The following is a 13,014-nucleotide window of genomic DNA, read 5'->3' as shown; positions in this document are numbered from 1 at the left end:
AATTTTAATAAATAGTGTGCCAATGCTATGAAATTATAGTTGCCATTTTTTCTTAATGTTTGTAGAAAGCATTAAAATGATAGCTGCATGGTTATTAATCATGAGTTTGCCTGTTACAGGTGAGTAATGCAATAATTTGGTGCAGTTCCCCAAGGGGAACAGGTAGTGGACAGCACCCTACTGTTAGGATTGTGGACCCAGCTCAGCCGGGGAACCCCCACTGGAACAGTCCAGAACTCCAGAGACAGGCTAGACTAGTGGATCTTCTGCCTATACCAGCCACCTTCCCCGCAGGTTGAGCCCTTGGGTGCTGGTGGCCGGCAGGACTTGAACAAGGGAGAGACCTAATGCTAAAGCTGGACTGGAATCTGGAGTGAAGGCAGAAGTCAGGCAGGAACCAAGGTCTGGGATGGAACAAAACAGGAGTTAATAATACTGGCAGGCTTGAGACAGGCGGCTTAGGGAAGCCTCAAGGCAGAAGGCTATGGAGAGCCACAAGGAATACAAAGCAAGAAAGCTTTGGAGAGCCACAAGGCAGAACGCTGTGGAGAGCAACAAGGAATGCAAGGCGAGAAGGATTTGGAAAGTCACAAGGAAATACAGGAGCCGAGCAGACTCAGACTCAATGACAAGGCCCAGAGTGTAGACTGAGGCAGGGCTAAATAGGCAGAGAATTGCTGAGTCATGAGGTCACTGAGACTAGAGCTGGAAAGAGGGTAGGAGCAGCAGCTCCTGGAGGACCTCTGGTGGTTGGGAGGCTGCATGACAAGCAGAATCACACCACCTACTTTCTGTCCTGTCCTCACAGTGCTGGTGAAGGCTGGGGGACCTGATGATTATATTCAAAGCCTTGTTCTTATGTTCTTGACTGTTTAACACACAACTATTTCTTTGCTTTCATTGCGATTTCAGTAATTTAATTAGAAATGTAACTATTACTGAATATTGCTGGATGTAATAGCCTAGACCGTTACCAGCAAGCACAACTGGATTTCTCAGTTTCTGGAACCCGTTTTTGGGATTTGCGGTAAAATGGCATGTAACCCACTGACTGATGGCCACACACTTTAAAAATAGAATAGAATATAAAAATAAATAAAAACTGGTGAGCAAGTTTGTCAAACCCATAAAAAATGGGTTCATCAAGTTAGTTCAGCAAGCTTGAAATACATTTTTTTTTTAAATCCATTTTTAACCTTTCAGTTCAATGAATCTGAGAAAATGTGACCAGATTTGCCTGATCTGAGGAGCACGTGGTGCAGACTTGTGTAAATTGACAAATCTGCAGCAATTTTTCATTGAATCAGGTTGCATTTGCCAGGGAAAAATTGAAGCCTTTTTCGAGAAAACATTGGGTGAAATTTTAAGAGCACTTGGTTTGAGTTTGACTTTGAATTTTTCACACATCCTTCATCACAAGAGAGACGTTGTACGGAAGTACCCATATGCTGCTGGTTTTGGACAGAATCCCATAAAGAGAAGGACAGAGAAATGAGAGACGTCCTATGGTGCTGGTGGTAATTAAGTACCTTGTCTGTTAAAGGCGTGGGTGATCACCGGTGGCAGGATATGGCAGTAGTTTGTCATCTTGTACAGCCCACAGTGCCTGGTCTTTCCTGGTGGTCCCCCATCAGTCAGACCTGACCCTGCTGCACTATGACAGGTACAGGCTCTCCCAGGGCAGTGTTGTTGAGAGGCGAGAGACAGAGAGACAACCCTTTATATGGCCCATGAATACAAAATCACATAAGAGAAATCTATTTCCGGGAATCAGAAGCTGTGATTCTCCCATGAAATGCTTATCTTGAAATGTAAGATGCCGCCTCTAATCTGTCACGGTGTCCCGTGTCACAGCTCTCTTTAGTTTGGTGTTGCATGTAAGCAGGTGGCCAATTCCAGTCCTCAAGAGCCGCAAACAGAGCTGGTTTTCAGGATATCTGCAAGTAATATGCGTGAGATTTATCTGCACACAATGGAGGCGGTGCATGCTAATCTCCCTCATGCATGCTCCTTGTGGCTATCCTGAAAACCAGACCCGTTTGTGGCCCTCGAGGACCGGAATCAGCCACTGCTGAATGAAAGCGTGTTTTCCCTTTAGGAGCTAAGTAATTGTGTTAGACTCTACTTATTCACTAACTCTGCCACCAGAGTGATCCGCTCTGATGTTCCCGCTTTGCTTCTGCTTGTATGGAGTCAGCAGCATCTTTATCACTCAGTAAATTTATCTTGGAAAAGTGAAAAAAAGAAGAAAAAAATCTTGGATAGACCAAAACCAAAAAGGGTTGTTTCTGAGGTCCTTTTCTGACTGTTCTCAGCAGGATTTAGATCCATGACTTATCTCATATCTACTTTAGAATATGCAGGCACTTGAGATTTAAGTGTTTTATTGCTTTACAAATTAAATCTCAAACAATGAAAACATAAAATATATACAACAATAATAAATGTATCTCAATATAAACTCTACAGTATATACAGAACATTCCAGTTAATAAATTAGGAGCTTATCTCTTTCCACAGTCAGACTTGAACACTGGGTTCTGAAGGATTAGTATTATTGGAGGTTTCTGGGAGGTTTCTGAGCAAGAGTGGGAACTCGATATCTCTGGATAAAGTGCTACCGTTAGCAGGAGCAGCCAGTGAAACTGTAATCTCTGGAGGGAGAAAAATGCAACGTGCTGTTTGTATGAGACAAAGATCAAAACGTTCTAATCTCTTATTCTTAAAGAGGTCGATTTTAAGACCCGTGTACGTGCGTCTATGTGTGCGCAGTTCCTGGCGCACGCACATGGATGCACTGATTTTATAACATGCTGCTGGTTTTGGACAGTATCCCGTAAAGAGGACAGAGAAACGAGACAGTCCTATGGTGCTGGTGGTTAAGTACCTTGTCCGTTAAAGGCGTGGGTGGTCAGGGCCCTATCGCAGGTGGCAGGATTTGGCAGTGCATGTTATAAAATCCGATGACCGCTTGCAATATACACGCTGGATTTTAAAATCCGTGCAGGCGGCCCACGACTCATGCCCACGGGGAGGGATTTTTAAATTATGAGCAGCAACGCGATCACCCTTTTTCCCAGTTCCCTAACCCTAATCCTATCCTTCCTCCTTCTTCCCGACCCCTAACCTAACCCTACCTAGCCCCAATATTTTTATTTTATACTTACTGCTCCTCGGGAGCCAGAAGCAAACCTTGTGCGCCGGCCGGCTGCTGGCGCGTGCTTCCCCGGGACAGCCTTGGAGTGCCCCCGGCCTGGCCCCTCCCCACCCAGACTCTGCCCTCAGCCCGCCCTTTGGTGCATAACCCCTGTAATTCATATGCGCACGGCTTTTAAAAGGTACTTGAAAACGTTCGTCTGTTTTACATTTCTCATCTTATTCATTCGTAGGAAGTCAAGTCACCGCTATAGACCTGCATGACCCCCCCATTCTATGATGCATCCGAATCGGCCCTAGCAGCATTACTGGAAAGAATCCAACCCCTTAGAGCGTCACATGGTGAAGAGGGTTGAGGGGTGTGTGGGAAACAAACTTTCTTTTCTTACCGTTAGCAGGATCATTGGAAGGGGACTGCCTGGATTTTTGGATGAAAATGGCAATGGTCATCGCTGCCAGGAGCAGAAACGTACCAAGAACTCCCAACGCTATTTTCCAAAGAGCTGACTCCTCCTCCGAAGGGGAAACTGTTGGGCTAGGCGTGCCTGCAGTGGGATAAAATCTGCAAATCTTACAAGATGCTTTCGAGAAAAAGGTGACAAAGTATTTTAAGATAGGCAAGTGCTGGCATACTCTACAGTAAAGCATGGGTTAAATACTTTAGTGAATAACTGTTCTGCTTTCAAGGTTACCTATCAATAACAAATGAGCGAAGATCCGCTCTAACACATGTTGAAAAATCAACAATATACAGTAGTTGTACGCTAGACCATCCAATTTGGGCAGGACGCTAACCCCCACATTTGTTGTGATTGATCACCCAACTAGGCTGGGGAACCTTCACAGGAACGTCCAGGGCTACAGGGCACGAGAACTAAGCTAGGGAATCTTTGGCCTATACCAGCCGCCTCCTCCACAGATTGAGCCCTTGGGTTCTGGCGGCCAGCAGGACTTAGACAGGGGCTTCGACTGAGGCTAGTGCTGGACTGAAGCCAAAAAAGGCTGGAACCAAAGGCAGGTGTGAAACTAGGGTCTGGAACCAGATGTAGGGAGGCGTGGCCTACTGGAACAGGCTGGGACCTGGAACACTGGAGCAGAACAGGACAGACCAGACGGGTAACACAAAAGGCCTAAGGAGGCCACTTAGCCAAAGCTGGAAAAGAAGGCTTAGGAAAGCCACAGAACAAAACTTGGGACAAGAAGGCTTAAGAAAGCCACAGAGCATTCAGAGACTTGGGGCCAAGCAGACTCGATGAACAGCATAACCAGAGGCAGGGTTAAATAGTCATGGGATCACAGTGATTGAGTGGAGAGAGGATAAGAGCAGCTCCTTGAGGGCCTCTGGTGGTTGGGAGGCTGCATAACAGGCAGAATCACAATAACATTTATGTTTTATTTAGATTTTTTATTTCATAAGTGGGGGATACTTGGAGTGTGCACACCAAAGTATATAGGTATAGATCTACCTCTAATTTAAATTGTTTTGTATGCATATAAAACATATCTTTTAGAAGTGCTGGACGACTTTTTTTTTTTAGGGAGGAGGAAATCACGTCTGAAGTAATCCGAAAAGCCCGACACTGCATGCAGTGTTTTTGGAAGGACTGCATCTGAATGCTCTGTCCTTTCTCCAGACCAAACCTGAGCATTTCTGATCAGTTCTGGTGGGCTCATAGGCAGACCTACTCCGATTATACTTTGGCACGCATACTATTAGTCACTTATGATATAATGTGGGGTTAGTGTCCTGATGAAATATGATGCTCTAGCTTACAACTATGAGGATGAATTTTAAAAACCAGGCAAGCACCAAAACTGGGATATACATGAATATGCTGGGGCAGCACACACCGAGCAGATTTTATCTACTGCTGCGCGTACAAAACCATTTTCCACATAAAGGGGTAGATGTAGGTGGGGCATGGGCGTTCCTGGATTTCACGTTGAAAGCAGCGCATAAATACTCACGCGCATACGTGCACGCTGGGGTCCCCCTGCCGCATAACTTTACTTCTGCCTTGGATGGCATGTAAGTAACAAAACAAGAAAATTACACAGATCAGTGGGGTTTTAAGGGTCAGGGGCTAACAGAGGGAAAGAGGGCTATTAAAGTAGCAGGGTTTGGAAGTCCTATCCCTTCCCTGGGCAAACTGGGAATGAAGTGGGATAACGGGCAATTGCATCAGTGCCTGTCTCTACTATAATCCCCCACTTAAGCAGTAGAAAGTGCCATTTGAGTGCATAGTGCGCACCGACTTAAAATTGCGCCCACGTGTGCAGGTCAACCTGTTTTATAACGTGCGCATATACGCACGTCTGTCACAAAATGGTTGCATCCCCCGGCGAGGGCTGACGAATGTGCACCCACGCGCCTGTTTAATAGCTAGTCATATTGTTGATTTTTCAACATGTTGTAGAGGGGGCCTTTGCTTATTTAATGTTCTGCAATACGTCACTGGTCACAAAGTTGCAGTGTCCAGTGGCCACTGCTTTCATGGGAGGAACTCTCGTGGATTGAGTTACCTTTTAAAAATGATCAAACGACCTTGGATGTGAACTTTCATAGCAACATAGTAAATGATGGTGGGATAAACCGCCAAGTGCATCCTGTCTGCTCAATTACCCTGTCCGCTTTGCTGACAATACGTCCCAGCTGTGGGACGCAGAGTTGTGACCACCTGAAAGATGTCTCCTTATCCAGGACAGTCTTTTGTCGTCTTCCTGGTAGGCCCCCATTTTGGGGTAGGTGAGCACACACAATCCCCACTTAGCTCCTTCCAGTGGCCCCAGTTTTCCCATGTCTAACCACAAAGCTAAAAAAAAGCAACTTCCACTGAGCCAGAATCAAATCAGTGACCTAAGGATCTCTAAGTCTGTCTGCAGTCCTCTGCTCTACCAGCTGAGCCATCAAAGGAGCTTTCAAGACCAGATTAGCCCCTCGTTCAGCTGTCTAGCTTAAAGATCTGTACATTTTGTTGATACACCATCAATGTAGCCTAGGGGTCAAAACGGAATACTCTGTTTTCAAATACTCATCTGCGCCCAGGGTTATGGATGGGATTGTACAGAACCTGGGAGCTAATTAGCCAGTCGGAGGGCTAACCCCACTGAAGAGCCAGGTTTAGTTTACTTTATTGAATTTGATTATCCCACATCCATCACTTGCTCTAAGACCTGAAGCGGACAGTATATGTTCTTTGGAGAGTGATCCCCTGTAGCCACCTCACTTACCTTTTACAGCACCAAGTGCGTATAAGGCCCTCTGTCAAGAAATAACACCTTCCTATCGTTTTTTTTTCCCCTGTGGGATTTGCTTATTTAGCACCGGGCTACCTCATCTACCAGATGCACAGCATGCTCAGAAGAGACTTACAGTTTGGGAAAGTGAGTAACACTGAATCTCTAGTTTCCGGAATCCGAGTATTCACCACAGAGCACTGAAGGATCTGGACGGCCGATGCGTTGATGGTCAGGGCACTGCTGACATTATAAAGATTGGTAACCAGATCTGGGGCCAGGGCCACGCTGGTCTTGGGGTGGAATATCTTTTTGTTTACAGTCCATTTCACTTGTGGCTCTGGATAGCCACCCTTGGATGTGCAAGTGAAGTTGATAGGTTCATCGCAGGCATAGAATTTCTTTCCTGGTCCTTCCAGCAAAGGCTGTGAAAAGCTCCCTGAAATAAATCAATGCAGAAGCTCGGAAGGTAGGTGGAAAGGGCCATCCGTCATTTATAGGAACTGGAGTTAAGGCAGCCCTCAGGCATTGGCAGCTAACCACCAGGGAGATACCCCCATCCATTGCAATGGTATTGGATTTAGATATAAAATGCAATGCCAGACAGACAGATTACCTTACCTGCAACTTCCAGTGTGGCCTCTGAAGAATGCTTGACAGAAAAGCCAGTGTGATCATTCACTTGAACATAGCATTTGAAGAGATCCTGCTCATCCCTGGCCACCACACCTGTGAGAAGCAGGGAAAAATTCCCACTCTGCATACTCGCTTGAAAAAAGTGAGTTCGACCTATAAATCTACTGCTCACATGGTCATACTCAACCACGCCACGGTTCAGAGACATAAGTACATCAGGGGACGTCTGCCAAGTCACCCGTATCTGGTTCAATGGGGCTTCACGGAAAATGCAGGGCAAGGTGACATTCCCTCCAATAATCCCTTTGATCTTAACAGCACCTGCCACACCTGCAGGGGAGAGAGGAAGCACAGAAAGACCGAGGACAGGGTATGACTATGATTAAGCAACTCTCTGATGCTACTGGGGAGTTTCTTGAATGGGGGGGCACTGGTGATTGATACAGGAGATGCCAGCTACCGTAACCAAACAAGAATCCCTCGGGCAATATATTAAACAAACAAGCCGTTAAGCCCGGTAAAACGGGCTACATTAACTTTTTTTTTTTGGATCATTTCCTTCCCCATCATGCTCCCTCCCACCTCCCCCACTCTCTCCCCTCAGTCACTCCTCTCTCTCCCCCCCTCCCTCCTCCCCTCAGTCACTCCTATCTCCCCCTCCCCCAGTTACTCCTCTCTCCCCCCCTCCCTCCTCCCCTGAGTCACTCCTCTCTCCCCCCTCCCCTCAGTCACTCCTCCCTCCTCCCTCCCCTGAGCCACTCCTCCCCTGAGTCACTCCTCCCTCCCCCCTCCCCTCAGTCAGTCACTCCTCCCTCCTCCCTCCCCCTGAGTCACTCCTCTCTCCCCCTCCCTCCCTCCTCCCCTGAGTCACTCCTCTCTCCCCCCTCCCCTCAGTCACTCCTCTCTCCCCCTCCCTCCTCCCCCAGTTACTCCTCTCTCCCCCCCCTCCCTCCTCCCCTGAGTCACTCCTCTCTCCCCCCTCCCCTCAGTCACTCCTCCCTCCCCTGAGTCACTCCTCCCCTCAGTCACTCCTCCCTCCCCTCAGTCAGTCTCTCCCCCCTCCCCTCAGTCACTCCTCCCTCCCCTGAATCACTCCTCCCCTCAGTCACTCCTCCCTCCCCTCAGTCAGTCACTCCTCCCTCCTCCCTCCTCCCTCCTCCCTCCCCCTGAGTCACTCCTCTCTCCCTCCTCCCTCCTCCCTCCCCTCAGTCGATCTCTGCCGAAGACCCGGAGCGGCGGCGGCCCGAAGACCCGGAGCGGCAGGAGCGGTGGCCCGAAGACCCGGAGCGGCGGCGGCATGCGCGCGAGGGAGGGACAGACGGACGGAAGGAAATCTGTCCCTCCCTCGCGCGCATGCCGCCGCCGCTCCGGGTCTTCGGGCCGCCGCTGCCGCCGCTCCAGCCCAGGTCTTCGGGCCGGTGCCGCCGCCGCCGCTGCTCTTCGGGCCGCCGCTCCTGCCGCTCCGGGTCTTCGGGCCGGTGCCGCCGCCGCTCCGGGTCTTCGGGCCGCCGCTCCTGCCGCTCCTACAGCGCCATTTTTATTTTTAAGAGGCACACTGTGACCGACGTGCTCGCATGCGCGGTAGAGCTGCTCTCTACTGCGCATTTGCGGCACGTCGGTCAAGCTTCGTTTATTAGGTAGGATACCATGTATGTTTAAAGTAATATTGTTATTTGCAGTAGCTATCCCATAGATTAAATTACTTGATAGGAGATAATGTTCTCGATGTCTTCTGATGATCATGATCATGATCATCAGAAAATGCCAAGAATAATCTGTCTCTATTGCATCAAGCCATGTTGTTTAATTTAGTCCATGTACGGACATGGGCGTGTTATCACCCCTGGAGGGTGCCCAGCATGTGAATAAGGGAATGTGTGTTCCTGAAAGTAAACAGTGTTTCTTGAAGTCATGGTACCAGCATAGAGCTAACACGAGATCCATATTCAGTATGGCGACAAGTAGGGAAGTTATCCGGGATACGTTTATCCAGATATTCAACAGAACTTATCACGGTAACTTTTCTGCTATATATCCAGTTCGTTATTCAAGTAACTTTACCCCAGTTATTTATGCATCCCGACTAGTCTGCATAAATTTATCCAGATAGTGCTCAATGTGGTGCTACCTGCCGTCACCACACCTCCACTCCTGCCCTCTTTTTGTCTGGATAATTCGGGGATGTGGGGACAGAGATATATCTAAAGGGCAAGACTGATGCACGTAAAACATGATTTTCCCTCATAAATCTTTTGAATATTGACCTCAATGTCTGTAACGTTTTACTTCTAAGTACCTGGGAAACTCCTTGTTTCATTCCCTACATGGTTGATTACAGATCCAGAACACTGCGGAGCTAGATGTGTTAATGATGATCTAGCCTCAGTGGAGGCTGAACTATTAAAACAGATATAGACACAACTATTTATTTTACCTGTGAGAATTATCTGGAACACCATCAAAATTAATACAGGACTCAAGTTTTGTGTTCTAAAAGATAGAGAGGAAACATTATTTATTTAGTTAGGCATTTTATATACCGTCGTTCCAAAAGAAGATCATAATGGTTTACAAAAGCAACATTCATATTTTAGGTCAACACAACATCAACATGTTAACTATGGGGCTAAGAAGGTAAATTATGATACATAAGTTCCATTTTCTTAACCTTTACATGTTAGTCAGAGCAATGTTTTGATAGACTTTACATCTCTCATTTCTGGTCACTCATTCTTCTAACATTGCCTATGTTTTTTTATATTGTAGTTCTCTGCATAGTGATATTTTATGTTAGCTCATTTGCATTTTTGAAGAGCCAGGTTTTCAGCTCACGTTTGAAACTTATCAAACATAACATCTCTAGTCAGGAATTCCATAATATGGGGCCCACTATAGAAAACATTTGGACTCTAATTTGCATTAGGTGTGTACGCCGCATTGTAGGCACAGATAATAGTCTTTTGTTTGCGATTCAAGATATATTAAATCTGTTTTCCTATAAATAACATTCCATGTTACAAACCTAACGAGAATGTAAGGGCCAGAAGCTGACTTTGATTGACCACAACGGTGGTCACGCTCTGCCTGGGAGTGCTCACTAGTTTAACCAACCAGATATCACCCTCTCAACTTACTTCATGTGACTCTTAAAGCCACTGAAAATAAAATACTTATTTTAAGAAGGACGGATGGTGCGATTATCCTTCCAGGCAGCCAATGATCCAGAGCAGGGATATGGCCCCAGCCTTGCTCTCAATATTTTGCACTGTGATTTCCATAAATGCACTGGGAAGTCTGAGGTAGATGTGCTATGTGGTGAAAGATCTATCTTGAAGATATAGTCTGGGATCTATATATACCGGCAGCAATATCCTTAGCTCATTTTGCACTGAAGGAGTTGTTATTACCTGAAAATTAGTCACAAGTGCTGTTAGTCCAATAAAAAGATCTCACGTACAACTTGTTGACCTTTATTTCTCCATATCCAGATGGATTAAACTTGGCAACCATTCCAGATGACTCTAGCACATGAAATCTTGTGTGTATGTGTGCGTCAGGAGGGAAAGAGCAGGGGAAGAAAGGAATTAACCTATTTAAACTTTCCACTTCCCTTTCCCTCCCCCCTCATTCTAGACAGTTACTGTGCATTGTATTTTATTTATTATGTATTTTAGAGTGTATGATATTCATTGATTAGTATTTTGTTGCATGTATTTGGATATTGGTTATTTGTATGATTGTGTTATTATGGTTTAATATTGTACATTGCTTTGAGTCTTTCATAGAGGTGATTAATAAGTATAATTAAATAAATGATACCAGCCATGCATGCAAGCGTCGAGGACTGGAGAGACAAAAGGCTCATCTGCATACAGTTCCCAGCATCCCCTGGGAGAGGACTCCAGAGGTCACAGCGAGCGATCCAGGCTTTGAATTACCCACCCCCAGCTTCCAGAGGCCCAGCATCCTTTGCAGTAGAAGAGGACTGGAAGCGTGCACCTCACAATGCGCGAATCTCAAACCTCTCAATCCTTTAAGTGAAGATCAACTTAATGGTGGTTGACGAGGATTGGTAAGTATAGCTTTGGGAAATCTTAGGACTTAAAAAAGGTTTGGAGAGAAGTGAAATAGTGGGATATATTCTTTAGGGTTTGTGTGTGTCTGAGATAATAAGCAAGCCAGAGGGAGTTAATTCTAGTGTCTGTCTTTCCTTCCCACCCCTAGCTCAACCCTTGATTTTTAGGCAAGAGACAGTTTCTCACTGAAAATCAATCAGGCTCTTACCTAAACTAAACTATTGCACCAGCCCTTATTGAGAGTTTAATCATCCCCTTGTAGGTCACTAGCAGATTAATTAGTGATTACACCTATAAATGTAAAGTACTCCAATTTCAAATCCTTTAACAACCTAAACTTATCTAGGAACTCAAAAAAATTAAGATGAAGGCAGCAATCCAGCAGCAAGAGGAGGCTTTCCAGTCTTTTGCATCGAGTGTCACATGTATGATTTTTTTACCTGCCGGTGAGAGATCATATGTATGAACCCAGTGAAAAGAGCTCCTGTCTCTCAGAGAATGAGTCTGATCTCTGGAGATTAAAGTGGCAGACATGGAGGAGCTGAGGCAGACAGAGGTACATTGATGAGACCATCAGGGACATAGTAGCCAAATCCAGTCTGGCAGCCCTGATGTTGCCATGGATCAGAAAGGTCTCCCAGTAGAACATCACCCTGGTGTAGCAGGAAGTGATCCTGTAGCAAGGACCTGCTCTCCAGGTGATGTATTGTCCTCTCGCACTGAGGTCAAGTCTCCCAGGGCTACTGTCTAGGAGGGAAGGGTTAGTTTTGTAAGGAACTGGGGAAACTTTTGGGAAAGGGTGAGACTTTTCTGAAAGGACAGACTCCACCTTAACCAGAGTGGAACCAGGCTGCTGGCATTAACTTTTAAAAAAGAGAGAGAGAGCAGCTTTTAAACTAGAACAAGGGGGGGAAATCCAATAGTCACCCAGCAGTGCATGATTCAGAGAAATGTATCGTTGAAGGATACTAATGAAACAGGAGAGTTAGGGCATCCCAACAGAGGGGTTCCCACAAAAGCAAAACTAGTGGGATGACTGAGAGGAGAGGATCACCTTGCTGGTGGCTGAAAGGAATCAGTAAGTTTTTGCTTGGGACATTGTCTTTTTTTTTTAAAGTATTGGGGCAAAGTTAACTATTTGGGAATATTATTTAGTGTGTTTGTGCTTTTAATAATCAGTAAGGCAGTGAATAAACAAGTTAGACTGTATTTTTAAATAGTCAATAAGGCAGTGTGTTTATTTTTAAGAGTCTATAAGGCAGCTAGTAAGCAGTAGGTAGTGTGTTTATTTTTAAAAGTCTGTAAGGCAGCTAGTAAGAAGAACTGAGTATTTGTATTAAAAAAAAACAAAAAAAAACAGAAACCCCCCCCCCCCCCCCAAAAAAAAAGTAGCCAGAAGCTTCAAAAGTTCAGTTCAGTTTCTCACCTTGGAAAGGTGTTGAGGCAGTGTGATTTGGTTTGAATAGGTATCAACATTTGTTAATCAAGAGAGCAGTGAGTCACTCTGGCTAACTAACTGAAGTTAGACTGATTGTATTTACCAACCCTCCCAACCCTTGTCCACCCACCCCTAGCTCATCCTTTAATTTATAGGCAGGTGCCACTTTCACAAAAAAAAAAAAAAAAAACTTTGAGAGTTTGATCAGACCCCTGTAGGCCACTACCAGACATATAGTGAATTCACTAATACATTTAAAGGACATTAATTAGACACATTCCTACTCCCATAGCAACTTAAAACTTAACTAGGAACTGATCAAAATTGAGATGAAGGCAGCAGTCCAGCAGCAAGAGGGGGCTTCCCAGTCTTTTGCATCGAGTGTCACATGATTGATTTTTTACCCACCGATGAGAAATTGTACATGTGCATGCGATGTAAAGAGCTCCTGGCTCTCAGAGAACGAGTCCG

At 45.7% G+C, this 13,014-nt stretch overlaps 1 protein-coding gene across 2 annotated transcripts in view; it reads right to left on the bottom strand.

Annotated features, from left to right (window-relative positions):
• Window positions 1–2,391: 2,391 nt before the first annotated feature.
• LOC115077067 (ICOS ligand-like) overlaps window positions 2,392–13,014 on the bottom strand; it is a 28,782-nt gene continuing 18,159 nt past the window's right edge. For both annotated transcript variants that reach the window (XM_029579223.1, XM_029579225.1), the window contains exons 2-6: window positions 9,464–9,519; window positions 7,015–7,359; window positions 6,530–6,832; window positions 3,546–3,701; window positions 2,392–2,654 (exon numbers count right to left, since the gene is read on the bottom strand). In XM_029579223.1, the coding sequence (XP_029435083.1) occupies window positions 2,521–2,654; window positions 3,546–3,701; window positions 6,530–6,832; window positions 7,015–7,359; window positions 9,464–9,519 (994 nt within the window). In that variant the 3' untranslated portion in view covers window positions 2,392–2,520. The remainder of the gene's footprint in view (window positions 2,655–3,545; window positions 3,702–6,529; window positions 6,833–7,014; window positions 7,360–9,463; window positions 9,520–13,014) is intronic.

This window comes from Rhinatrema bivittatum, chromosome 15 (assembly GCF_901001135.1).
Source record: "Rhinatrema bivittatum chromosome 15, aRhiBiv1.1, whole genome shotgun sequence".
NCBI lineage: Eukaryota > Metazoa > Chordata > Amphibia > Gymnophiona > Rhinatrematidae > Rhinatrema > Rhinatrema bivittatum.
The sequence above is the reverse complement of the archived record's forward strand: the minus strand, read 5'-3'. Positions and strand labels throughout refer to the sequence as shown.